This window comes from Seriola lalandi, unplaced genomic scaffold, assembly GCF_002814215.2.
Source record: "Seriola lalandi dorsalis isolate HSWRI2012SDOR001 ecotype SW California unplaced genomic scaffold, Sedor1 jcf7180002054695, whole genome shotgun sequence".
Lineage (NCBI taxonomy): Eukaryota > Metazoa > Chordata > Actinopteri > Carangiformes > Carangidae > Seriola > Seriola lalandi.
Window position 1 is genome coordinate 317346 of NW_019525248.1, and position 26272 is coordinate 343617.

The following is a 26272-nucleotide window of genomic DNA, read 5'->3' on the forward strand; positions in this document are numbered from 1 at the left end:
TTTTACAATCCAATCACGTTGTAGATCATAGAGCATCGTTCCCCGACGGACGAAAATCAGAAGGTAAAAGCTGTCAAAAAGTTTCCTGACGGTTCGTTTATGTATAAAACAGCCATTAAAATAACACTGAAGACATACAAATGAGTGATGTGTTGTTATAACAATGCTTTTGTGATCATAACTAAATAACGTTTCTTTATACACTCTACTGGCTTATTTTTTTTTTAAAACAGTGACTTCTGCAGTTTCGTATTGGGGAAATCGGGTTTTACGAGTGGTTCTGAAGGGAACATTACACTGGTGTTAAACCCGCTAGAATAACTACAAATGATTGTTTCCGGTTTGGGCATTCACTTTTCACAATAAAAGCGCAACAGATTAATCGCCAATGAACAACATATTTCCAGGTACTACCATCTTAAACATTACATAAGAGTTTTAGTCCTCGTTTTAGTTCAGATATATGAATGGGTGGATAACTAGATTGATCTATTTATCTCTTCCAAGAGTCATTTTATTTCAAATTCTTATTTTCATAATAAGAAGGATGAATAACATTTCATAACAGCTTTTATTTCATGACACATCTTATTTTTCATAGTGCATGAAATAGTACGAAACAAAACTTGTCATGAAATGCATTATGTAATAAAAGCAGACTTTTTGAATAAGGGCATTGTGAAATAAAATATCTATAATATTCAATAATATTTGGTTATTATGAATATGACCGGTGACATTCCATAGTAATAGCTTGAGTTATATTAATCTCTTCAGTTATTAAAAATGTTGGTTCATTTATATATTTTACAAGTTATAATATGATTTTTTTTCATAATACATACTTTTCTTTAATTGCATTTATTTAATATATTATTTAACTCTTTTGGGGTTCCACAATTAAGATGACACTTTTATTGTGAAAATCGGACCGGAAGTCATGTTCTAGATAGAGGAACATAAGTGCTGATTCAGGGCCTAGAATTCGTTAATAGGACACTGTGTCAACAAACCGGGTGAGATAACAGCAGACAAGTGAACAGATTTCATATGATAGTTAATTCAGACATGGTGTAGATAAGACATTGGACCTGTTGTGTGCCTGGGGATGAACACGAAAGTCACAAGGAAAAGGAAAGGATCTTGGATTTGAGAACACTCGCCAGAAGTGAGGAAAGGTTCCATCAAAAATGTAAATATGAATACTCCATGGCTAGGGTTGTCTCTCTCGCCGCTTCTGCCTCAAGTTAAAAGGCTGGAAAAATGAGTGCCGTCGGGCTCTCTGGAGCGGGGCTTTCCCACAGGCCTTGACATGAAATCCCTGGTAAGAACGAGCCGATTATTTAATGCAATGGGTGCATTCATATTAGATTAATATTTAGAACATGTTCGGGGGTGAACCCTTTAACTCTGAACGTCTTGGATTTACCACACAGATGCTCCGCTGGCTTTGCCTGGTCAGTCTGAGCCTTCCTCTGCTGTTATGGTTTGTGCATGTGATCACACGGGACGGTCCATCGCCTCCTGTGCAAAGCACCGGGCTAAGGGGCTACATGAGGATCAACCCCGGCAGGAAGGAGCAGGTGAGACTCAGGGCTTCACGACTCAGTCTGGGGTCACACAAATAAAACCCCCAGATGTTTGGTTCCAGATCAGAATGAGAATGGGAGGGGAAGAATGGAATAAACTGCCCAAATCCAAGTGTACAAAACTTGTAGAGACTTTCCCAAGAAGACTCAGAGCTTTAGTTGCTGCCAATGTGGCTTCTACAAAGTACTGAATAGAGTGTAAATACGTATGTAAATGAGAAATTTTAGTTTTATTTTGTCATTATGGGTAATTGAGTGTAGATTGAGGGACAAAAATTTATCCATTTGAAATTAAATCTACACCATAAAATGTGCAAAAGTGAAAGGGTCTGAATACTTTCTGATGCCACTATGAAGTGTATAATAAAGGGTTATTAATATAATTTATATTGTTATTGTTGTTGTTGTTGTTGCTGTGCACAAAGCACAACCTCAAACAGCTTTTCTATCATTTCTTTGTCAACAGTTTCTGAACATACACTGCAGCCACTGTGCCTTGGTCTCCAGCTCAGGTCAGATGCTCGGTGCCGCCGCTGGTGAAGAGATTGACAAGATTGGATGCGTTTTCCGGATGAACAATGCACCCACACAGGGATATGAGAAGGACGTTGGGAGCCGCACCAGTATCAGGGTTGTGTCTCACACCAGTGTGCCCCTGTTGGTAAAAAATGAGCACTACTACTTCCAGCAGTTGGCAGACACTACGTATGTGTTCTGGGGTCCTGACAGGAACATGAGGCAAGACGGGAAAGGACGCATATTTAACGCTCTCCTGAAAATAGCAAAGAAGTATCCAAAGGTCAGAATCTACGCCGTGACCAGAGAGAAGATTCAGTACTGTGACAGTGTGTTTCAGAATGAAACTGGAAAAAACAGGTACAGTTTGAGTTAATGTCCCAGGAGAACAAATGAAAGCTTTGACTGATGCACTATTTATTTAGTTTTCCATACACTTAAGTAAACCAACATAAGAGGTAAACATGACACTCTCCCTATTCAGCCTTATGAATTATTTATCTCTTCGAGCTCATTATGTGTTTTACCTAACATCCCTTCATAATAAAATCCATGAAACACAAAACACTTACAAATGCAAACATTACACATTTTAGTTATGAACCACACTATGGCTTGGGGTCGTTTACAATGAATATAGTGTATAGTTATATGTATAAACAATAATGATGTATTGTGCAGTTAATGACTGGTAGGAGTTTTATGCTTTTATTTTGGTAATGTAAGATGCTTGGTGTCTCTCATCCAGAATGAAGACGGGGGCATTTCTAAGCACTGGATTTTTCACAATGATTCTGGCAATAGATATGTGTGACACAATCCATGTCTATGGGATGATCGATGATAACTTCTGCAGGTGAGACATTTAAAATTAGTTTGTGATCTACACTTAAGCTCCATCTGTTTTTTTTTTTTGTTTTTTTTACAATTTAACATCCTATATACTCTTTCCCTACTTGTGGTATTTCCTCCTCCTGACAGCCGGGCCAATCACAGTGTTGTTCCTTACCACTACTATGAGCAAAACCGGATCAATGAGTGCAGGATGTACAAGGTCCACGAGCACACGCAACGCGGGGGCCATCGCTTCATCACCGAGAAGGCCATCTTTGCGAAATGGGCGACACGGCGTAAAATCGAGTTCAAACACCCCTCTTGGAGCCTCTGAGGAAAGAGATCCTGACGCCCAGAAGATGTTCCTTGGCTGTACAGTGGTATTCACTTTTTCTGGCTTCTGCTCTTCACTGCTGAAGATTTTAATGTTGCTGGAACTTCAAGCACATAATATGCTACTGACGGACTCCAGCTTTCATTTGGAATTTGACTTTTTTTTATCCACTATCAGCGATTTGATGCTGGCTCATAGTGGAAAAAATATCTATTACCATAGATATAAAATGATACATTTTATTTCTATGCTTAAGGAAATTGAATTTACCAGCATTTAAGTGGTAACAGGTTTTAATGTACCACCCTCAGTATTACTGAATATTTCTATATATCAGTGTAGATACTGATAAAACATAATAAGCCACTAAACTAGACACTAAACTAGTTTACACCAAAGCTTACACTTTTTTATTTTCTTTATACCTGTGCCTTTTGGCCTCATTTGGCCTCATTTTATTGTGCAATTCGGCTGGTGTAATTTAAAGCTACTATATGCACCTTTACTCTATGAGACAGAAAGTGTCCTGGAACTAATTATTATTTTCATTCGTGATAAACCTGGTGTTTATTTTCACAATTAATTCATTAATCTCTTCTCAAAAAAATGTTTTAAATAAATGCCCAGTGCTCAAGTTTCCATATTTAAATTACATTTAAATTACTTGTTTTATTCAACCACTGGTCCAAAACCCAAAGTTATTCAATCATAAAAGATTAAGAAAACCAGAAACAACCAGACCAATGGTGCATGAAAAATGACTTAAATGATGAATCAGTCCTCCAAAAAGGTTGTAATTATTCTTCTGTCTCATTGACAAATCCTTCCAGTCCCAGTATTGTTTTCCTTCCTGCCCATTTGGTCAGTAATTTTGCCTCAAAACATGACAATCCTTTAAATGATCTGCCTGCTTTGAAGCAGAGTCAAGATCAAAGCTGAAGTAAACCAGTGTCCATGGACAGTCTGCTATTTTATAAAGAAAAAACACTGATAATGTCAATCAAGTGTTGTTTGTGGCACATTTCATTTTTCTTTCCTCCAGTGTTTTTCGATGTTGTGGCTGCTCATATACCACACAAGCAACAAATGAACAAATGATCATGCTGGATACAAACGCAGATTCAGGCTATTACTTTATTCTTTATCAACTACTTACTGTTAGATACTGTAGCTTTAAGCTGTTTACTTGCCCTTACTACAACCCTAAGCAAAACAAAGGCTCATGTTAATGTCTGTTGTATGTTTCCATAAAGTCCTTTGTGCCATTTAACCTAAACAGTGTGGTATATGTGGCCCCAGTGATTTAACCTGGGTGATGGAGCCTTGTGTCATTGTTGTTGTTTCGGTCCATCATTTCATGTATGAAATACACACACACACACAAAACCACCTTCTCTCCTGAAGTATACATGATCATGTTTAAATCAGTCACACAGCAGACAGTATTAAACCGTAACTGCAGAGAGATCCACTGTCCACCACTTCCAGTTTTCTACTTTAAAGTTATTTACCCTTTATATTGTGCTGCCTGTTTACAATGAAAACCTTAGTGCTGCCTTTTCAGTTGCATAACACTTATTTTGTGACTAATTCCAAAGACTGTAATAGTATTTGCACTACTGCGCAAAACTACTGTGTCAAAGTATTTTAGTGCATCTAGATTTGTTTTAATTCAAATGTATTATTAATGACTTCTAGTAAGGATTTATGTAGTGAACTGTGCACAGTAAAAACTTGAATGTAAACTTGACCACTGGCCACTGCTAGTGTGAGATGTGAGTCAACGTTAATAAATGTGCTGTCAAAGAGGCTCTGCTTGTGTTTGTGTTTGTGTGTGTGTGTGTGTGTGTGTGTGTGTGTGTGTGTGTGTGTGTGTGTGTGTGTGTGTGTGTGTGTGTCAACTTGACCTTGTGTGAGACTATATAGAAAAACGATCTTTGTACCGGTCCCTGTTAGACCACTTAATTTGTGTGGATTGAGAGGCACAAGAAACACATGTTTTTGCTCATTGACATCCTCAAGCAGTGTGGCCGTGTGCTTCACACTCTGTCACTGAGTTTAAGCCACCAGAACGATATGTAAATTTGATATAAAAATGGTTAACCTACAGCTTTTCTGCAGCAGTTGGAAGTAAATTAAGCTTTGAAAGTTAATGCAAACAATTTCTACAGGTTCTCCTACTGCAGGAAGTAGAACTGTATATTGATACCAGAATGGTAGGTGAACTGGCTGGTGATTGGTTCATCCTACAGCAAGATAATGAGCAAAAACAGATTTACAAGAGGATGGCTTCACATGATGCAAGATCAGCACAGTGTCCAGACTTAAACCATATGGAGCTGGTTTGTTAGATAGATAGATGGATAGATAGCAGTAACAATAATAGTTAATAATAAACAATAAAAGTTCTAAGGTCTAGTCCAGGTCATGGGATGAACTGAGCAGAAAGTGAAAGCAAGGCAACCTTCTATTGCAACAAATTTGTGGGTCTTTTCCTTTCTGAACAATATTTGACTGAAACCTGTGGCTGTTGAATGAGTAAAAAAAATCTGATTAATTTAAGTTCATATAAAAAGATCCCATCAAATCTCCAGTTTTTTATTTGTTCCATGCAATTATACACAACTAGAAGTGCGTGAACTTCAATAACACGGAAAACATTTGCGCGCGCGCGCGCGCGCGCGCGCACACACACACACACATTTTTGATGAAACTTGATTAAACTGTCCAGCCCACATCATCACCATCGTCCTCTGCGCTGCAGCCACAGACGTGCTGATGACGTAACCGGAGCGGTGGTGCAGGAAGATGGGGGACGTGGGACGCCAAAACCGCAAAGGCCGTGAAACGGTAAAGCACCGGATTAACACAGCTGCCAGTTCTCACACTCCTGCATGCCACGGCAGTTAATATCTTAATCTGATCGGCGGGATATTGTGATTTTGGAGAATTGTGCGTAAAGGTGCGTCAACAGCGGACAACGAAAGTGTTGCGTAAGATGCATTTTTTTGGCCAAATAATAATTTTATTGCCTTGAATGTGTATGGCGTCGGTTTAATAGTATATAATATATACATAATAAATAAATGTATCCAGGCTGTGACACTGCAGATAGTATTTATCTTCTGTTTAACGGTACATTCCTCGCGTGTTGTTGACATATCGCTGTGATGCTGCTTATTTATAAACTGTACTGAATCCTGAGTGGAACATTTGCTGTAGCTAACCCGAGAAGAAGATTGGAGTCAGTATGTTTTTCTCTCTCTGTCAGGTATGATGACAAACAGTCCCAGCCAGTGTGTTGGTACACGGCCTGATCAAAAAGCATGGGGCTCAGGCTCAATGGCAAGGTAAGACAGACCGTGCAACGGGAGGGTGTGGTACTTAGACCCCTTGCCCTTCAGCATCATCATCTTTAGTGTTACTAGTACAAACAAAGACGATTACATCCATGCAGGTATTATTACTGTCATTATTGTTTACCAGTGGTGCAGCAAGTTGTAAAACCCTTAACTAACTAATTAAGTACTGATTAAGTACATTTACTCAAATACCTCAGTACAATTTTGGGATAGGCTACTTCTACTTCACAGCTACATTGTAGTGTAAAGCATTAATTACATGTTTATATTCTGCTACATCATAAATAGGGGGATTTAAAGCATTACCAGTTAATCTGCTGATTAATTTCTTCTTCTTGAGTAATTGTTGAGTTTGTAAAACGTCAGAAGACAGTAGTAAACGCCTGTCACAATTACCCAGAGCCCACAGTGGCATCTTCAGATTGCTTATTTTGTCCAACCAAAGTAAAAATGTCCAAATAAAACATTTAATGTCATTTCAGAATAAGAAAATAGACAAATTGTCACACTTGAGAAGCTGGAATCATGAGTTTTATGATTAATTAGTTACCAAAAGAGTTGCCAATCGTTTTTCTAACAGATTGTCTGATGGCTTCTGCTTTAATTTGATATAGGCTACTGTTAAGTAGAGTAAATCAATAACAATGCATCATATCTTATTCCCCTCTGACATATAGTGGATATATAAGTATAAATTGTCATAAAATAGAAATACAGACATAATTATAAAGTACAAGTAAATCACATTTGTATTTAAGTGAATTTACTAAATTACATTACACTGTTTACGCTGCAGGGCCAGCAGAGCCACAGAATGGTGATCTTCTTGGCCATCTTCATCCTTATGACACTCCTCTTCCTGTACGGCTCCAACAATGGCAACGATGCTGTCTACGCTCCCTTCCACGTGGCTACAAATCACCCTCTCAAGAACACAGACCTGAAGAAGTGGGGCGGGAAAGACGGTTATGTGCCATTTTATGGGAACAAGGTACTTAACAGTTTGCACACGAACTCACAAATGTTACAACTGAAACTCCAACAAGCTTTGATGGTGAGATAATCCACATACAGATTACTGTACTGGATGTTACTGTGAGTGAACATGCAGCAGAGGTGAAGTGTTTTGTTACTGCTTAACTAGGGCAAATTTGTATGTTGGTAAAAAAAGGGGAACTTGTAAGCCTTGTTTGTAAACCAGTACTGAGAACAAAGGAAGTGGGACACCAACAGAAGCTGAAGCTATACTTACTGTCAGTGAAAGGAAACAACCATCACATCAGTAAGCAATCGTCTGGCTGTTGTTGCAGTATCAGCTTGTCTTTATCATATCCGGCATTTTTTTGTGATTTTAAACTGAAAAGAAAATAACTGCAACTAATGATGAGCCTAGACACTTATAATCACAATCTGATGTTCAAAGCATCCATCCAAACACTACAACACACTAGTAGTGTTAATTAGTTTTAGCCTGTTAACTCAAGTATTTAACTCTGCGATCTAAACACGTCATCGAAATTTAGCTCTTAGAAAATGAATACAAAGTGTAGGATGAAAGTGAATCACTCAACCCCACTTACTCAATAATTTCCACTTCACTACTGAAGATGTTTTTTTTTTTTTTTCTGGAGAACTTTCACGTAAAAAAAGCTTTGCGTTGTCTTTTCTTCTCAGAGCATGACCCTGCACTGTCACAACTGTGCACTGGTGACGAGCTCCAGCCATGTCCTGGGGACTCAAGCAGGAGAAGAGATCGACCATACGGAGTGTGTGATTCGCATGAATGATGCCCCAACGTTGGGGTACGAGACAGATGTAGGGAGCCGGACTTCTCTCAGGGTTGTGGCCCACTCCAGTGTGTTCAGGGTGGTCCGAAGGCCTAATGAGTTCCTGCACCGCACGGACAACAACCCTGTGATTATCTTCTGGGGACCCCCGAACAAGATTGGGAAGGATGCCAAAGGAACTTTGTACAGACTGATCCAGAGAGTCAGCATGACCTACAGTAACTTCTCTTTTTTCAGTATCACATCAAGCAAGATGCGCAGGTTTGACAGTCTCTTTCATAAGGAGACCGGGCGGGATAGGTGAGTATGAAAGGAGGTTGTAAAATGTTAATCGCATCTTATCTTGTCTGTTTGCACAGTATTGAGTAAATGTCACTCTCATAACCTGTTTTTCCACTTGTTTTGTTTGTTGTTGTTGTTTTTTTTCAATGCACAGACAAAAATCCCATTCATGGTTGAGCACAGGCTGGTTCACAATGGTCATAGCCATTGAGATATGTGATAACATCAAAGTATATGGGATGGTTCCACCCAATCACTGCGGGTGAGTAAATCGACCCATTGGTTGCCACTTTATTACAAATCCCAGATGAACTGGCTGTCAAACCAAACAAGTAATAATATTAAACTCTTTTTCCAGGAAAAAACCCGGATCCAAGAAGATGCCCTATCACTACTACAAACCCAGGGGGGTTGATGAATGTGTAACATACATACAGAACGAGGGCAGCCGAAGAGGAAACCACCATCGCTTTATTACAGAGAAGCAGGTGTTTGCACGCTGGGCAAAGCAGTATAACATCACCTTCACTAATCCCAAATGGTCAAAAGACTGAAAACCTCAAAAGAGATCTCTCTGCACTCACAGAAGCCTGAGCCACTACTATGGACTGAATTTCATTGTTAACTTCCTCGATTGAGCCTTTAAATAGCCACATGATGAATGAGTTTTTGAAAAAAAAAAAAAAAAAAAACTATTGTTAGACCACATGACTGAGGAGAAGTATGGGAATGTTTTCCGTTGCAGAAGAATGCTGAAACTTATTTTTGAGAGCTTTCTGAAATACGCTGTGCACCTTCCACGTTGACATGTGGCAGCCGTCTGACAAGTGTTTTTGTAAATAGAAAAGAAAATGAATTTAAAAATGAATTTTTACATGTTTATATAGTTTTGTTATGTATTGAAAATGCACTCATGTTTCCCATGTTGAAGGGGGATATATCAGCAAGTATTCTAAACAGATATGTGACTAAGTGGCCAACAAAATACACTCTATATATCTCTTACTAGTCCATCATACATAGATTATATTCTATTGTAATTGCAGTGACATTCAGCAGATCACTAATTCTATCTATATAGCTTATGTCTTATAGGCAATGTGGCTGGGTACCATTTTTTTATGAAACCAGCTCCTGAATCGATACCAAAAAAGAACTTTCTTTACATCTTTAGCTTGAATATAAGCATTTCTACATATATTTAAAATATAAGCCAAACAAATCATTAAAACAGCATCTGTAGATTGACGAATGATTAAATCATTAAGTGATTTAAATCAGGAAATAGACTATTAATAAGCTAACACGACTAACAATCTGACCAAGGATTCAATATCTGCTTATGATTTTATGTTTTCATACTTGGTGCTACAGACACATTTCAGAAAGTATTATGGCTTTAAACCCAGCCACGTTAACAGATGTCAATATCATTTGATAACAATGAAACATAGGCACCTTCAGTTTGAGGGACTTCATCTGTGAGAAACAATTACACCGCTATTCATACATTAATTACTCATTTGTCAGACATATTCAGATTCCAGAAATTATGTGGTAAAAAATGTATTCTAGAGATGTAGACTGTACTTTTCTGTTCATTTCAAACATGAGGACATACCACTAATTTGATGATCGGTACTTCATAACATTTTTGCTGCCCTAGATGTTGACTTTAATGTTTTTGTTTCTGGGATTAGACTGAATTAGACTATGAACATAAAACTGTTGCCTCATAATTTAAACCTTTTTACTAGGGGTGTAACGATTCTCCGGATCCACGGTTCGGTTCAGACCTCCATTTTCTTTTTCTTTTGTGTTCTTTTTTTTTTTTTTTTTTTTTTGGGGGGGGGGGGGGAATAACCTAAATGTTCCACACTGCTGACTTGAATGTGTCTGGGAAGGGGGTCTGCCGGTGAATCCGTCTTCCAGTCTCACCACATGAGATCGTGGATGTTTCTGTTGCAGGATTGTTACACCCCTACGTTTTTTTGTTTTTTTTTTTTTTTTTTTTTTGGGGGGGGGGGGGGAATAACCTAAATGTTCCACACTGCTGACTTGAATGTGTCTGGGAAGGGGGTCTGCCGGTGAATCCGTCTTCCAGTCTCACCACATGAGATCGTGGATGTTTCTGTTGCAGGATTGTTACACCCCTACGTTTTTTTGTTTTTTTTTTCCTCAATGGCATTCCAGCGCATGCAGCTTCAGTTCAAATGCATCATGGTTGTGTTGTGTGTCAGTATGTTGCTTGTAGGACTGCACGATTAAGCTAAAAGTAAAACTGTGACTTTAATATAGAAACACGATGCCAAGAAGGGTGCAAGTTCTTCAACTATATTGCCTTTGCAAGGAATTAATCCGTTCTCATAGATATATCCATCTGCAGGAAAGGCTCTCCTCACGACGCACGCAATGTGCTTGATTTGTTGTTTACTTTCGATCTATTGGTCAGTGATGAACAGGAAAAAAAATATACATGAACTGCACTGACTGTTGTGCTACTTTATTGACATTAAATTGCCTGCTAAATTTATTGAGATATTAGCCTGAAAAACTGATCTGGAAACTGTATGTGAAGCCTCTCCACAGAAACACAAAGTCCTACAAATAAGCCGGTAGAATTCTGCAGGCCCAGACCAAACCTGGCATTAAAGTGAAATCTGTCCAGCTTCCTGAACTGAAAAATGAAATGCTAATGTAAAAGGAGTTGATGCATGCAGCATGCATTGCAACTGGAATGTGATTGCATCTAGAAGATGATCAGAGAGCTGTAAAGGCCTGCAGACCTGTAGAAACTTCCAACTTTCAGATGTTGCTAAAAGGCACATAGGTCACTGTCTCTTCATTAAAACTAAATGTGTTTGACCTTTTCACTCAGAAGCCTGAAGCTGACTCTGGTGCTTATTGATGAAAGTTCAGTGCCATTTGTTTGTCCATGCTGTTTGCCTGAACACTGTTTTTCATGAAATGCTCTGTACTGTTTAAAACCAATTATATGTTGAGAAAAAAAACAATACAAATCAGTAAAAACATGGGGATAGTTGTATATTTAAATATGTACAATTTGTTGGATCCTTTAGAAACAAAACTACAGAACAAGTAAATAACCCAGAGAGAAATGTGACAGGTATCTAGCATTGACAGAACTCAGTGCCCTGATGTGATGTGATATTTGAGATCGTGGCTGTTTTAAAGTATACAATGCTAAAAGGTCAAATTATTGAAAATGAACAACTTCACAGTAAATACCAGTTGCATGATAAAACGTCCATCAGCATGTCTTTGTTTACTTTCCTCCACCACTAATTCTTTAATGAAGTATTGGAAACATCTGAAAAGGCAGCTGTGATCTTCTCTCTCAGCCCTGCCATGGAAATTAAAATGGCCTCCTGTACAAAAGGGAAAGAGTAAATAATTAAATGACTAAACTGTCACACTCTGGTGAGCAGAACAGGCAAGCTGAAGCCAAAGTACAGCTTGTGAAGCATTTGCTTATGGTGCAAAGAGTGGACATGTAAACTTAAAGCTTAGTTTAGCAAATATATGCTCTTCACCTCTGTGCGAATCGTCCTGCTGCCCTGACCGGGGCATGTGTTGAGGTAAAGGTCAAATAAAGCGCTGGGGTCAGTCACATCCAGGTTTTGGTCAGCATCCACACTGGCCTCTAATCCCTGAAGACCTCCAAAAACGACCAGAAGATGCCTAAAAAGTGGAAGAAGTCAAGGTTAAATGAGGAAAACACAATTGTAAAATACCATTAATGATATAAAAAGACTAGGAGAATATAGCCATGCTAGCGGCTCTGTGAGCTGATGATGGCGCTAGAGGAAAAGTTAAGGGATTACCAAAGTTATTACAATTCATCCTGAGAGGGACGTGTGTCAGCAGATCACCAAAGTCAGTAGGATTCCTCATCACAAATGCCTCTACAAAATTTAATGACAATCCATCCGATAGTTGAGATATTTCAGTCTGGAACAATGTGGTGAACGACCCGACCAACACTGCCACCCCTAAAGCCACACTGCTACCACAGCTAATAAAAGCGCTCCGCCCGACTCCCCCTCCAGTCTTAACTGGCTCTGAACCTACTTGAATGGCGACATCGTGGATTGGTCCATGCTGCTGCCTCTCTCTGAGGTGCCGATAGTCAGATCGTATCCTTCTTTATATGGACTTTCTGTGAAAACTGCACCTGCATAAATAAAAACCAGCAGCAATAAGGATAAAGCAGTCAATGCAGGGCTCAAGTGTCATGCTGGATTCAGCTCTTCACCCTCCAAGACACTGCAAATTCATTTGAAGCGCATGTTTGAGTGATAGGAGTTTATTAAGAGAACGGGAAACCTACTGAGACAAGATGCCAGGCGGACGCTGTAACCCCAGTAGAGACCTCCTTCAGTCCTGGGCACATGAGGAGCCACCACCACACCTTGGTATATTTTGCTCTCTGAGGGTGATGGACAGACAAATGGACATAACACACTCAGTTGATGTGCAGCATCTTGAGCATAATGAGCACAGTAGAACTAAAGCCAGGAATCATCAAACAGGATACAGTGTGGTGGAAAACATTACCTTGATTCTGCGCCTTGTTGAGCTGAACTGTGACTCGAAGTCCAGACTGCAGCTGTTTATCGATACGAACATCCTGTGGGAGCAGATGGACATAGTTCAGTCTCGTATGCCAAATAGTCACTTAGAAAAAATAATCTGCAACAATTTGGACAGTTAATTATTTGTTTGGGTCATTTTTAAGCACAAATGGCAAAAATTCACTGGTTCCTGCCTCTTAATTGTGAATATTTTCTGCTTTTCTTTGTCTTCTATTACAGTAAATTTAATATATTCATTCAAAATATAAATCAATGAATCCAGAGAATACCTCGAAGATTAACTGCTGATGAAAATAGTCATTAGTTGCAGCGCTACAGTCTATATTCACATCTAAATGCCAACAGTCCACATCAGCAGATGGCAGTAACCTCTGAAGACATGCCCACCTTTCTCATCCCACAGTTGACTAATGAGCCTTTTCCTTGTTTGCTCGGTCTGTCGAGGATGATTCCTTCCCGGTATTCTGACTCCTCATCTATCCTCATGTGGTGAGGACTGTCTAAAGGGTTAAGCAAACCTGGTGGAAAAAAGGCCAGTGACTTGAGAAAAATTGTCTTCTGTTGCCTTCATTTTTAAGCCTGTTTATAGCCGATATTAAACTTTTACATAGATTTAGTATTCAAATAATTGTCAAATTGCACCCTCTGTATTCATATATACATTCACTACAGAAACAATTGTCTTTATGACTCTTCTGTAGGTAGAAACACAAATAACAAATAATAGGTTTGTTCTGATGTAGTAGTGTTCTTGTTGTCCTATGGGCATTATTTTACAGCAAATACAAGCCTACAACATATTGAGAAGATACACCAACAACAAAGAAAATGGCGGCTGAATTTACATAGATTTTCTCAGAGAAGGTAGTAAAACATAGATCAGGTTTTATTTCAAAGTAAACATACGTTCTGTAAGTCAGAGGTGATACTTTAAAACTGTCAAAACTCTGTGACTTGCACTGAAATGGTATCAATACATCAAATGTCATCATGTTCTTAAGTTTTCTACAGTATCAGATGTAAAAGTAATGTATGTGGAGGAAATTTGTAAATTACCTGCGTACTGTAAATCTTGATGTTTTGGGAAAAACCACTTGCGCAGGTACCTGGTGGAGAAGCAAAGATGTAACCCCAATCTGGTAACATTGGCTGCTATTGGTGGTCTGATTATAATATGCTCAAACTTACTGTGGACATTCAAGATACTGAAGTATTCTGGCAAGCTGAATACAGGCATGCCCTTTCTTCCCGACACCTTTAAATTCTCCTTCAACACTCCTGTGGGACAAAGTCACGAATCAGAAACTTTTTTTTTTTTTTTTTAATTTGCTTTGTGATAGTTTAAGGGTGTGGTAACCAATAAGTCGCACATCTGTATTTACTTACTTGACATCCTCCCCTTCTTCATCAAACACAACGATCTCATCAACACAGAACACGACACAGGCTCGAGCGATCTGTCCAGCCAGGTATGTACGAAGTTCAGTGGACTGAGCGTTGTCCAGGACAGAGCCTGGCAGGGCCACGCTCACCGTGTACGCCCGACCTACGAGATACAGATCACATGTTACAGCTGTTCCCTGTTTTACAGGCTGACAACGATATATGAAATGATGATAGTTACCTTTTTTGATGTTGCTTTGTTCAAGTTTTGCTTTCTCTGCGGCCTCTTGCTGTTTCTGATTGTCCAACTGTTTAATCAGCTTGGCCTCTTTCCTTTGCTTCTTGGTTTCCTTTACTGTTGTTGAGGAAGAGTCAGTGATGCCAATGAGCAAATTAGATGCTTCTAGAAAGACTGGTGTTGCAAATTGATGGTCTAAGGAAGTGGTTTAGAAACTTTTTTGGGGCTTGGGATCCCTTAAAACAAGACCAGATCTATTTGTGACCCCATGTTTGTTTTAGACTTGAAACAATTAGTCGGTTAGTTGATTGTCACTTTTCAAAAAAATATATGTACATAGTTCTGGTGTGTGAGTTGTGAGGACTTGTTGCTTTGGTCTTTGTCTTGTGTGATAGTAAACTGGATATATTTAGGTTTTGGACTGTGGGTCCGGCAAAACAAGCAAAGGGAAACCCTCATCTTGTCTTTACAATATCTTTCACCATGTCTGACATTTCACAGACCAAACGATTTGTCAAGAAAACGAGAAGTTGATTTGTACATGAAAAGAAATTCTACTTTAATCCTGTGGCCAAAACTTAATATGAAATACTTAGATGTTGGTGTTACTTTGAAATAATCTAAATCCATATATTCACTCTCGAACAAAGACACTTAAAAACTTTAATTTAGTGTTTGAGTTTATAAAAGAACGCGCTGTAACTTCACTATGAAAGCACCTTTGCTGACAGACATGCAGCTGAAAGCTATCAGCTACATGCAGCTGTGTTTTTACTCACTTTCTGCTTTTCTTTTCTTCCAGTCCACCCTCTCCTCGGGCTGTAAAAACACAGGGAACACGTTATAGGCGGCATGGAAAACAGAATAATGTTATTTTAATGATAAACACAAGAGTAATATTACCTGAGAGGACACTATTTTGGGTCTCTTCGCTGCTACACCGGTAGACATTTTTACACGCACCAACACGTGAAGTTTATTTACTTCCGGGTCGTCATCCCCCTTTCAGAATAAATGTCTGTTAGTCCTGCATACTCAAAGAAAAGGCCTGAGGTTTTATTAATTGAACAGCTGTATTGACCTATAAATACTTTTCTAAGGCCCAATATATATAATTTCCAACTTAAAAACAGGCAACGGGCATTTCTGCTGGAATCCAGATCAAATTCAACACTACAGACTTGGCTTACCTTAGATTTTATTTTATTTATGGTGATAATTTACTACTAAATGCACATAATAATAGTGTACAAGTGTAATAATAATACAACTGAAGGTGTGGATTTATAAAAATCTTTATTTAACTTTTACCTAGATACATGACAAAAACATCTACAATTACTAAGAAACAGAATATTGAAAAATATTTTATGTACACTTTGCTGCTGCTTGAAATCATTGCACAGAAACATTTATTTTGTTTATTTTGTCTGTTTTTCAAAACCCTGAGCGTTTCCACAATTATAGTTTGTGGAAAAACTGAAAGGCGAGCCTGTGATGGGGTACTTATATGTGGGGACCACACACACACACACACACACACACAAACACACACACACACACACACACACATATAAACTGAATATGACTCAATTTAACCCAGATATCCAAAATGAGTTTAACTAGGCTGTTGAAATCTTATTGGACAGAAAATGCATGACTATGTGCTCAACATCTTTGGCTAGTTTACTTTCTGGGGCTCCATTTTCTCAAGATGTCCTCTGCTGCATCCAGGGTGGAGTCCTCCTTTTAGACAAAATCAGTGAGTGAGAAGAACTGACAAAAAGCAACACAAGGTAGATTAGGTCAATTAGTTATGATGTAATGTAACTTTGTTTACCTTGACGAAACAGAACCGGATGTACTTGTCAAAGTCCTTTCTGTGCTCTGGACTGTAGAATGCAGAGACGGGGATCGTTGCTAACCCCTGCAGAACAAAAGCCAAATTACATAGAAAGAAGTTAATGACAATAAATAAAAACAGGCCATTCTAAATATATCAGCATACAACATAAATCATGCAACTCTTATAATATTGGTTTCATGTTATCATCTTTCATCAAATTCTATAAAATTTTCACTACATTTTCAGTTACTACCTTCTCTTTAATTAGCCATTTAACAAATCTGAAGTCATAGGGTTCATCATTACTGCTCTGGTCACTGAGGCCAATCTCTGTTAAAAAAGAAAGTTAAAGTTAGTCAGTAGTGTCTAGACACAAAGACAAAAAATGAGTCAAATTAGATGCCAAATAACCACAGAGATGGACAATGACCACAAAGAGACACAAAACAAGTAAATACAGACACAAAACAACCATAAATAGATGTGAATCGACTACAAAGAGATGCAAAACAGTTAAGTATAGATGCAAAACAGGCACAAACAGATGCAAAATGACCACATATAGAGTGTCTTTCGATCTGTGGATCTTGCTCTGTGGGGGATGGGGGGTCTTTTACATGTCTGTGGCCAGGGGCACATTGTCTCATAATTTGTCAATGGCTCTGATGTGTAATTGTATGCAGCTACAAACAAGATTGAATGAATTTTTTTAATCATACTGTTGCCTGTTGTGTTGAGTTCATTTAAAAAGGTCACATGCGGAGCAGGAAAAAATTATTTTGGCAGGATTTATCAAACAATACACAGAAAATGTTTGAAAACAATAATAGATGTAATCAGTTTTTCTTTTCTTAAAGTCTTTCAGGAAAAAACTGAAGTCAAATGTAAAGTTTTTAGTTGATGTAATTCAGTTTATCATGGAACCAACAACCACAGATCCCAGTGTAAACACACAGTCAGAGATCACAAACTAACAGAACTTCAACACCTGTATGCCAACATCACACCACTGGACACAGAACAATACGTGACGCTCACCGACAGAGGAGATGTCTGCGATCAGGAAATAACCTCCCTCCGGCATGATGGGCTGCAAACCCACACTCTCCAGACACGAGGCCAGCTTCTTCCTCTTGTGGTGCAGCATCGCAGGCAGCTGCTGGAAGTAGCTCTCTGGACTCCCAAACATCTGGTACTCTCTCTCTCAAAGCCGTGAGCCACTGCCTCCTGTTACGCACAGGGGAAGGATGAGAAGGCCGAAATGGGACACACAGGACTGAAGCAGTATCTTTTTTGCAGAAACAGATATGAAAATCATGATATGCATCTTCTGAATCTCACAGAGACAAAGAAAAAACCGTCCTAAATATCCTCTGTCCATTTCCATAGTTTGCCATGGTACATTAACTTCACAAAAACAATATAATGCTTACACTGAATAAAACATTCAAACCCCAGATTCCATGTTTTAGTGAGCTTTTGTGATACTGGACCAACTGGTCTATTACAACTCTGAATTAAAAACACTTGATTTCTTTCCTAGAAATCACAGAAAAACTTTACTTAAGATAGTTTAATACGTCCATATGTTTACCTGAGCAGCAGTTGCACAATCAAACACAGAGCTCTGATGCATGGCTTTAATATGTTTCATGATTTTGCCAGAGCTAATAGCCCAACCAACCTGAGGAAAACAAAATTTCATTAACAATAAAATGTCACTGTAACAGGTCGTAGTGAACCAAATGATGTGTCTTTGTTTCTCAGAAGATCTGTTTACCTTCCAGCCAGTAGCACTGAAGGTCTTTCCAGCGCTGCCGACAGTGACTGTGCGCTCCCACATGCCTGGAAGGCTGACTGTCAATGAGACCAAGCACAACGCTGTGAAATATAACCGCGCTACGATTCTGCTTAATTCTGGCTGTATCTCACCTATCTTCACATGTTTGGCTCCGTCGTAAGTCAGCCACTCATACACCTCGTCACTGATGCACAGCATGTCGTGTTTGATGCACAGATCAGCGATCACTTGCAGCTCTTCAGTCTTGTAAACCTGCGATAGAAGTGGATGTGCGACATGTTTATGTAAAATATCCAGTAAAACAACTACAATCTAAGTTTACAGTTTGACAAGTGGTTTTACAAATTAATTCAGTTTTCACACTGATTTCCTGAACAATTCAGCAAAATCTCTGAGCTCACCAAACCTTCCCTTTTAGCAAGGGGACAGGTTACCAACCTGCTTATTTTAAACTAAATAAAATGCCAAGTGCTGACCTTTCCTAATGGGTTGTTGGGAGTGTTGATAACAATGGCTTTTGTGTGTGGGGTGATTTTACTGGCCAGCTCCTCAGCAGAGAGAACCCAGTCTCCACTTGACAGGACGGTGCCACCAACTTTCTATAATTAACAAAAGAAAAGAGAAAAAAAATCCCTCGAGTTTGATGCATGAAGTTTAACAAAGACAAAAGGTGACAGAGGCTGTCAAAAGATTCTTTACAGCTCTTGTGTAAACACCCACCGGCCTCAGAGGCACATACACCGCCTTTCCTCCAGCCATCTTCACCATCGGCTGGTAACAGTCAAAGAACGGCTCGACAATTATGACCTGAGAGACAAATGTCTGTTGTTTGATTTTCTTCACTTTTTTGCCTTTACTTTGGCATGTCTGTGCGTAAATTGCGTCATTAAGAAATTAAATCTTGGAATAATTTAGGCTAAAAGATTTTGCCTTTGCCTTCAAAGAGTAAACCAAATTTCAGATAAATATATGAAATATAAACATGTCTCATCCCTGTTCTGCTAATAAATATGAAACAATTATTATATACAACATTACAATGTGGAAAGTTCATATGTCATGTTCATAAATCATTAACTTGTGTTAATTTCCCGTACCTCATCACCTTCATAAACCAGAGCCTGAAATGCACAGAAGAGAGCCTGATAAGCTCCCACTGTGACCAGGACGTCTTCAAGAGGATCGATCTCATGTCCCACAATCCTACTGAAGAATTTAGCCAGACTTTTTACAAGTGGGGGGTGGCCCTGAGGAAAATAAATAACATTAAGAAATGTCTTGACTGGCATTTCATCCATTTGCTCATTAAAACTTACTGACTGATATCGAACTTAATATGAACCATTGGATATGGTAATTTCCCAAGAGAATAGCAGGATTGTGTCTCCCTGACATTCACATCAAGATAAAACTGATAAAGATAAAAACCTCCTGTCTAACTACACTTACAAAAGCCCGGGTATACTGGTGCATTGCGGGTCCTCCGGCCACAGCTTTACAAAAAGCCTCCCGGATAAACGGAGGAGGGGAGAAGTCAGGAAATCCCTGTCCGAGGTTCACAGCTTTGTAGTCTGCTGCCAGTTGTGTGAATTCAACCCTGGTGGTGCAAAACAGCTGCTCAGAAAATGTATCTGTCATTATCACAATCACCTGTGAAAATTTAACAGTGGGGTACAAGAAGTACAAGAATAAATATTCTAATCAACAAAAAGCACCAAAAACTGAGCAAATATCATGCCTCCGAGCAATGACTACAACATGAGAAAAAGTGCACCGCTTCCTGACAGGCTCAACTCAGGGTGTGAAAAACTCAAGTTTAACAGGTACAAACGCCTAAAAGGCTTTCTCCATGGATGTATTCTAAGACCAGGCTCCTCAGGGAGATGCATCTTTATTCTTTCTGAATTAAAAATGAGTAAAAACACTGAATACTTCATATTCCACTGCAGGGATCGTCTGCTGTCACGAGGACTGAACTTTACAGCTGCCTATAAACTCTGTTCAGCTCAGGTGTCAAGAGTCCACCTGTGTTTTTATCACTTACCAAACATTTTTATCCACATCGTCTGTTCTGCGCGTGTCGAGTCGTCTTGACATGATCTGAAATGAAAAGCACATGTCAGTTACTGTGAAAGCTGCAACTATTACTGTTATATTACAGAAGCCTCTCTTCAGTCCAGCTGCTGTGCTCACCTTGTTGTGGTTTCTGGCTGAACTCTGACCAACCACAGTCTAAGTTGCCTCCACCTTCCTTCAAATGACCTTTCAACCTTTTTGAACCTTTATACCTTTTTTCCGCTCAATAATTCTTTATTGAATGAAATGTAGAATCATCAGATCTTAAAAATGTCAGGTTGAAATATCAACACACAAAGAAACAGTAAGAATTCTAAAATTCATTAATAGAATATAAAAAAAATAATAAAAAAAAACATAAGGTAATTAAAGACATTGAAAGCAACAATCATTTTCAGTCTTTGCAGCTTTATTAATTATTGGTGCAAGACTTTTGATGAATTAACTTCTGCATAGTTAATACCAGTAGAAACGGTCAGTGCACTGCTGACCTCAGGTTGCCGTCAACTAATTTATTAAATGATATGTGAAAATTTTATTTAGTCATATTGGTTAATCAAGCACCTTTACAAGCCCTCCTACTGAACCTGCTCCTCGGTATAGTGATGTGGGATTAGGTTGCTGCAATGCTAAGAAATTCAAATTTTAATCTCTAATCTATCTATAAATGAAACAACTCTTTGACCACATGTTTAAACTGCTGTTATGCAGACGACTGTAATATACACATTTCCCTTACAAGGAAAACATAGTGTCAATAAACAGATAAGAGTTACACTGAATAACAGAACATTTGGACTCTTTATTAAAACTTTTAGCTCAGTTTGATTCAGGACAAATATCTCAGCAGGTAAAATGTGTCACACAGGCAGAAGAACATCATTTATCTTAAAAATAAATCACTTCAACTTTCCATTAAAATAACAAAAAAATTATAGTTATAATATGGAAAAAATTTACTTTACAATCTTCAGCATACAATCATTGCACGGGATCATTAACAAAGATTTCTTTTTTGTGTTTTCACGATTGTAGAATTAGGACAGAAAGTGGATGATGTGTTTGTGTACTTTACAGTACAGAAACACTGAATATGGCTGAATATTTAACTAAGGAAGCAGACTAGGCCAGCTTGAATAACTTGGTGAAATTTGGATGGAGGAGTAGCCCTTCACATCATGGACGGCTTTACTGCCCGGGACTCCACTTTCTCAAGATGTCCTCTGCTGCGTCCAGCGTGGAGTCCTCCTGTGAGCACAGAAATAGTGCGTGAGAGAGGCTGACGAGGAGCAACAGAGTAAGACGGGAGAAGGTCTGGATTACTTTCATTTCAATGAATTAGGTTGAATTTACCTTGACGAAACAGAACCGGATGTATTTGTCAAACTCCTTCCCGTGCTCTGGACTGTAGAATGCAGAGACGGGGATCGTTGCTAAACCCTGCAGAGAAAAAGACAAATTATATAGTAAAGAGTCAGAAAAATTAGGATATGCTTAATACATCATCATACAGCAAAATTAAATGTTGCACAAAAACACTCATCCAATCACTTTTTCTTTTCTTTAACAGAAAACGCATCACGCAGTCGCTGTAAATCCTTACCTTCTCTTTAATTAGCCATTTAACAAATCTGAAATCATAAGGTTCATCCTTAGTGCTCGGGTCATTCAGATCCAGCTCTGGTAAAACAAGAAAGCTGAGGTGAATATTCTTTAGAGTAGAAGCAATAAACTGACATGATGATTTTAAGCAATGATGGATGCAACCAGTTCACATGTTGCACATGCTCATCACTCACTGACAGAGGAGATGTCTGCGATCAGGAAATAACCTCCCTCTGGCATGATGGGCTGCAAACCCACACTCTCCAGACACGAGGCCAGCTTCTTCCTCTTGTGGTGCAACATCGCAGGCAGCTGCTGGAAGTAGCTCTCTGGACTCCCAAACATCTGGTACTCTCTCTCAAAGCCGTGAGCCACTGCCTCCTGTTACACACAGGATGGGATGGTTCAGTGGAAACTCTGAGTGTCGCAGAAACTAACTTGCTCGCTGGCAGGTTTTCTTCAACAAACACTCGAGTTTCTCTCTGTTTTCTCCCTCCTCCCCTGAAGAAGCTGTTTGACACAGCGCTTCATTTCCTCACTCATACTGTCTGCTTCAAAGTGCAGATCATTCATTCAAACAAGTTTATGTTGGGAGAAGATTAAAATCCAGATTGGACATTAAGACCTCTCTTTACTAACATTATACCTCAGTTAGGATCAATCAGTGATCAGTGTGAGTTCAGACACAGAGACCTCTCACATTCAAATATTACACATGGTTGCCTCATCCTCAGCTCAGTGTGCAGGTTTTTATTGCAACAACAGTCTAAAATGTTGAAATGTTACCTGAGCAGCTGTTGCACAGTGGTAAACGCTGTTCTGATGGATGGTTTTCATGTGTTTGATGATATGTCCGGAGCTGATCGCCCAGCCAACCTGACAAGACAATACGAGCCATCAGAACAATGTGTAGTAAAGCAGATCACATGACCTTGTTGACCACAACATCTGTGCATTACCTTCCAGCCAGTAGCACTAAAGGTCTTTCCAGCGCTGCCAACAGTGATGGTTCGCTCCCACATGCCTGGAAGACTGGCTGTCAGCAACACAGCAAAAACAAAACAAAACAAGCGATAATTAATAATTTCGCTCTGTGATTTTAAGCATTTTGCTGAACTCTAGATTTACACTATCTCACCTATCTTCACGTGCTTGGCTCCGTCGTAAGTCAGCCACTCGTACACCTCGTCACTGATGCACAGCATGTCGTGTTTGATGCACAGATCAGCGATCACTTGCAGCTCTTCCGTCTTGTAAACCTGTAATATTGATATATATGTTCGCTGATGAGCAAGGCCACAGAAAAATCCCTCTGTTGAACATTTTGCACACAGCACAAGACTGCACAAAAACAGCCTCCACTTCACTTCACACAGATTCTATCTGTTGTTGTGCCAAATATGAGCACAACAAAGCTCTCCTCTCAGCAGACCGGGTGCATTACCCAAAGTTGAGAGCGAACAGTCAATACCTGACCTTTCCTAATGGGTTGTTGGGAGTGTTGATAACAATGGCTTTTGTGCGTGGAGTGATTTTACTGGCCAGCTCCTCAGCAGAGAGAACCCAGTCTCCACTTGACAGGACGGTGCCACCAACTTTCTATAATTAACAAAAGAAAAAGAGAAAAATACTTCAAGGTAAATGTAAAAATCATTGAAGACAAAGTTGAGATTGCTTAAAGAAGGTTCACAGCTCTTTTATATTTTTTGTCATGTGTAAACCACCCACCGGCCTCAGAGGCACATACACGGCCTTTCCTCCAGCCATCGTCACCATCGGCTGGTAACAGTCAAAGAACGGCTCGACAATTATGACCTGAAAGACAAATGTCTGTTGTTTGATTTTCTTCTTTCGAAAAATTAACCACATGTAAATTTACTACGTGTAGCACCTTTAAACACACTGTGTAATGGCATTATTTTTCTTCAATTCTTAGTATTTTTTAACCTGTGCTAAGAACCATGTAGAGGAGTTCTAACATGGAGTAAAACCACATGTACACTTTATTCAATTTTATGCAAATATCTTCTGAATTTGCTGCTTTTACGTTTTCCTAACTGCTGTTGGACTGTAGAACATTTTGATTCTGACTTGTGCTAATTTTCCGTACCTCATCACCTTCATCAACCAGAGCCTGAAATGTGCAGAAGAGAGCCTGATAAGCTCCAACTGTGACCAGGATGTCGTCAAGAGGATCGATCTCATGTCCCACAATCCTACTGAAGAATTTAGCCAGATTTTTTACAAGAAGCGGGTGGCCCTGAGGAAATGTGAAATCAACATTAAAACATGAGGTGTTGTTCTGCATCCATTTTTCCCTTTAATACCTGATAAAAATGACTGAAATCATTATAACATGAACTTAAAATAAGCTTATCTGACATTCATATACAAGTCTCCCCATGTGTGCAATTACACTTACAAAAGCTCGGGTATACTGGTGCATTGTGGGTCCACCACTCACAGCTTTACAAAAAGCCTCCTGAATAAATGGAGGAGGGGAGAAATCAGGAAATCCCTGTCCGAGGTTCACTGGTTTGTAGTCTGCTGCCAGTTGTGTGAATTCAACCCTGTTGGTGCAAAACAGCTGCTCAGAAAATGTATCTGTCAATATCACATATATATATATTTAACGTTTTGGAAATTAAAAAAAGAAGAAATAACAGCAGTATAAAATATCACTGGGAAACAAGCAAAACAGAGAATGATAAAATATAATCTGATTACTTGGTATTAAAAAGACCTATTTTTGTCTCTTGTTGCAGTTTGTGGGACTAATGCTGCCTTCAAGAAGAAAAGTGATATTTTTATAATTTAAAATGCTTACTAACCCGCGCTCTGTACCACCCCCATGCTCCACCAATCAGATGGTTATATTAAGGACTGGACACTTGAATGCAACATTAGAACTGCTGACGGACTCGACCTTAAGGGTAATAAATTACTAGAGAACAAGCACAACCTGTTCACTTGGAAATAAACAGTCTTGGCAAACACATGAAGTGGTTAATCTTCTGCCAGGAAACCATTAGCTTTTGGACTCAATTTAATCCCAGATATATATAACCTAAACAAACTCCTGGGTAAATTGGGTGTCAATCATGATGTAATATTATCACTTACCAAACGTTTTTATCGACCCCGTCTGTCCTGCGCGCATGAAGTCGTCTTGCCATGATTATCTGTGATGAAAGCAGCTCTTTTTAAAATTCGCCGTATGATGCAGTTGTAAAGTGTCTCTTCAGTGTTTCAAAGCTGTACTCACCTGGTGATGATTTCTGATTGAACTCTGACGAATTACAGTCAAACTAGCGGCCAGGTTCCTGATTATTCCCATCAATGGAAGATCATCCCGTGGGACAGGAGCGCACAGGTTTATATCACCGCAGAAGAATCCCCGCAGGACAGATGACGGTGTACTACAAATGTTTACAGACGTGTTGTTCAGTCCTGATGAGCAACACTCCTGAGGCCAGTAAGATGTTAACTAACGAGAGAAAGTGAGAGATGAGTCAGGTCCCGTGCCTCCCCTCCGACCTCCTTGTGTTTTCATTCCTACTTCCTGCCTGGTGGGCGGGGCGAGATATTAAAATTAGAAACAGCAACACTGGTAAACACGGACAAACACACACACGCACACAAACACGCACACAAACACACGCACACAAAACCAGCTCACACACTAACTAGTGTGATTATATAATAAATAATCAAATCACTGCTGTCATTTAAAGGAGCAGTTCTTCATCTTCGGAAAGAACTGTATTTGTTTTCATCGTCCATTTTTTAGTCCATTCTTCTTTTTGTGTTTTTTGCTTATTTTTTTTGTGTCTTTGTATCTCCATTTTCAGTTTTTTTTTGTAGTTGTTTAATTTCTGTAGTTGTCTTGTGTCTTTGTGGTAATTCTGTAACTCTTTGAAGTAATCTTTACTTTTTTGTGGTTTTATTAAATGTCTTTATTGTGCCTCTTTGTTTGGTGCTTGTTTGCAGTGGGTTCGTGTG

At 39.1% G+C, this 26272-nt stretch overlaps 5 protein-coding genes across 7 annotated transcripts; 2 read left to right on the forward strand and 3 right to left on the reverse strand.

Moving 5' to 3' along the window:
- The first annotated feature begins 905 nt into the window (after positions 1 to 905).
- On the forward strand, positions 906 to 5082 carry st6galnac4 (ST6 (alpha-N-acetyl-neuraminyl-2,3-beta-galactosyl-1,3)-N-acetylgalactosaminide alpha-2,6-sialyltransferase 4). The gene is made up of 5 exons (XM_023423941.2): positions 906 to 1324; positions 1437 to 1583; positions 2056 to 2465; positions 2854 to 2961; positions 3087 to 5082. Exons 1-5 carry the CDS (start codon positions 1313 to 1315, stop codon positions 3271 to 3273), a joined length of 864 nt encoding a protein of 287 aa, XP_023279709.1. The 5' UTR covers positions 906 to 1312; the 3' UTR covers positions 3274 to 5082.
- A 959-nt stretch (positions 5083 to 6041) lies between these two features.
- st6galnac6 (ST6 (alpha-N-acetyl-neuraminyl-2,3-beta-galactosyl-1,3)-N-acetylgalactosaminide alpha-2,6-sialyltransferase 6) lies at positions 6042 to 10430 on the forward strand. Of its 3 annotated transcripts, none has more exons than XM_023423994.2 (6): positions 6042 to 6124; positions 6546 to 6624; positions 7433 to 7627; positions 8311 to 8723; positions 8860 to 8967; positions 9064 to 10430. In XM_023423994.2, the coding sequence occupies exons 2-6, from the start codon at positions 6601 to 6603 to the stop codon at positions 9257 to 9259; spliced, it is 936 nt and encodes a 311-aa protein (XP_023279762.1). In that variant the 5' UTR covers positions 6042 to 6124; positions 6546 to 6600; the 3' UTR covers positions 9260 to 10430. The 3 variants fall into 3 exon arrangements, with proteins under 3 accessions (XP_023279762.1, XP_023279761.1, XP_023279763.1); XM_023423993.2 differs by having other exon boundaries at positions 6055 to 6267; XM_023423995.2 differs by having other exon boundaries at positions 6055 to 6236.
- A 1299-nt stretch (positions 10431 to 11729) lies between these two features.
- Positions 11730 to 15929, reverse strand: spout1 (SPOUT domain containing methyltransferase 1). The gene is made up of 12 exons (XM_023423991.2): positions 15846 to 15929; positions 15722 to 15761; positions 14946 to 15059; positions 14708 to 14867; positions 14510 to 14599; positions 14378 to 14427; positions 13709 to 13839; positions 13284 to 13356; positions 13057 to 13155; positions 12798 to 12900; positions 12260 to 12407; positions 11730 to 12094 (listed from the first exon to the last, which is right to left on the reverse strand). Exons 1-12 carry the CDS (start codon positions 15891 to 15893, stop codon positions 12008 to 12010), a joined length of 1143 nt encoding a protein of 380 aa, XP_023279759.1. The 5' UTR covers positions 15894 to 15929; the 3' UTR covers positions 11730 to 12007.
- Positions 15930 to 16221: 292 nt separating this feature from the next.
- On the reverse strand, positions 16222 to 20725 carry LOC111668051 (kynurenine--oxoglutarate transaminase 1-like). Its single transcript, XM_087178696.1, is given in 12 exon segments — positions 16222 to 16688; positions 16783 to 16869; positions 17042 to 17118; positions 17827 to 17992; positions 17995 to 18015; positions 18383 to 18472; positions 18569 to 18841; positions 19066 to 19188; positions 19310 to 19396; positions 19687 to 19836; positions 20039 to 20186; positions 20634 to 20725. Coding segments are annotated over 12 exon segments (1356 nt in total). The 5' UTR covers positions 20708 to 20725; the 3' UTR covers positions 16222 to 16628.
- Positions 20726 to 21447: 722 nt separating this feature from the next.
- On the reverse strand, positions 21448 to 25834 carry kyat1 (kynurenine aminotransferase 1). Its single transcript, XM_023424013.2, has 13 exons — positions 25536 to 25834; positions 25394 to 25452; positions 24693 to 24840; positions 24381 to 24530; positions 23999 to 24085; positions 23747 to 23869; positions 23409 to 23529; positions 23230 to 23306; positions 23057 to 23146; positions 22465 to 22651; positions 22269 to 22345; positions 22019 to 22105; positions 21448 to 21913 (listed from the first exon to the last, which is right to left on the reverse strand). The coding sequence occupies exons 1-13, from the start codon at positions 25605 to 25607 to the stop codon at positions 21854 to 21856; spliced, it is 1338 nt and encodes a 445-aa protein (XP_023279781.1). The 5' UTR covers positions 25608 to 25834; the 3' UTR covers positions 21448 to 21853.
- Between the last annotated feature and the right edge of the window lie 438 nt (positions 25835 to 26272).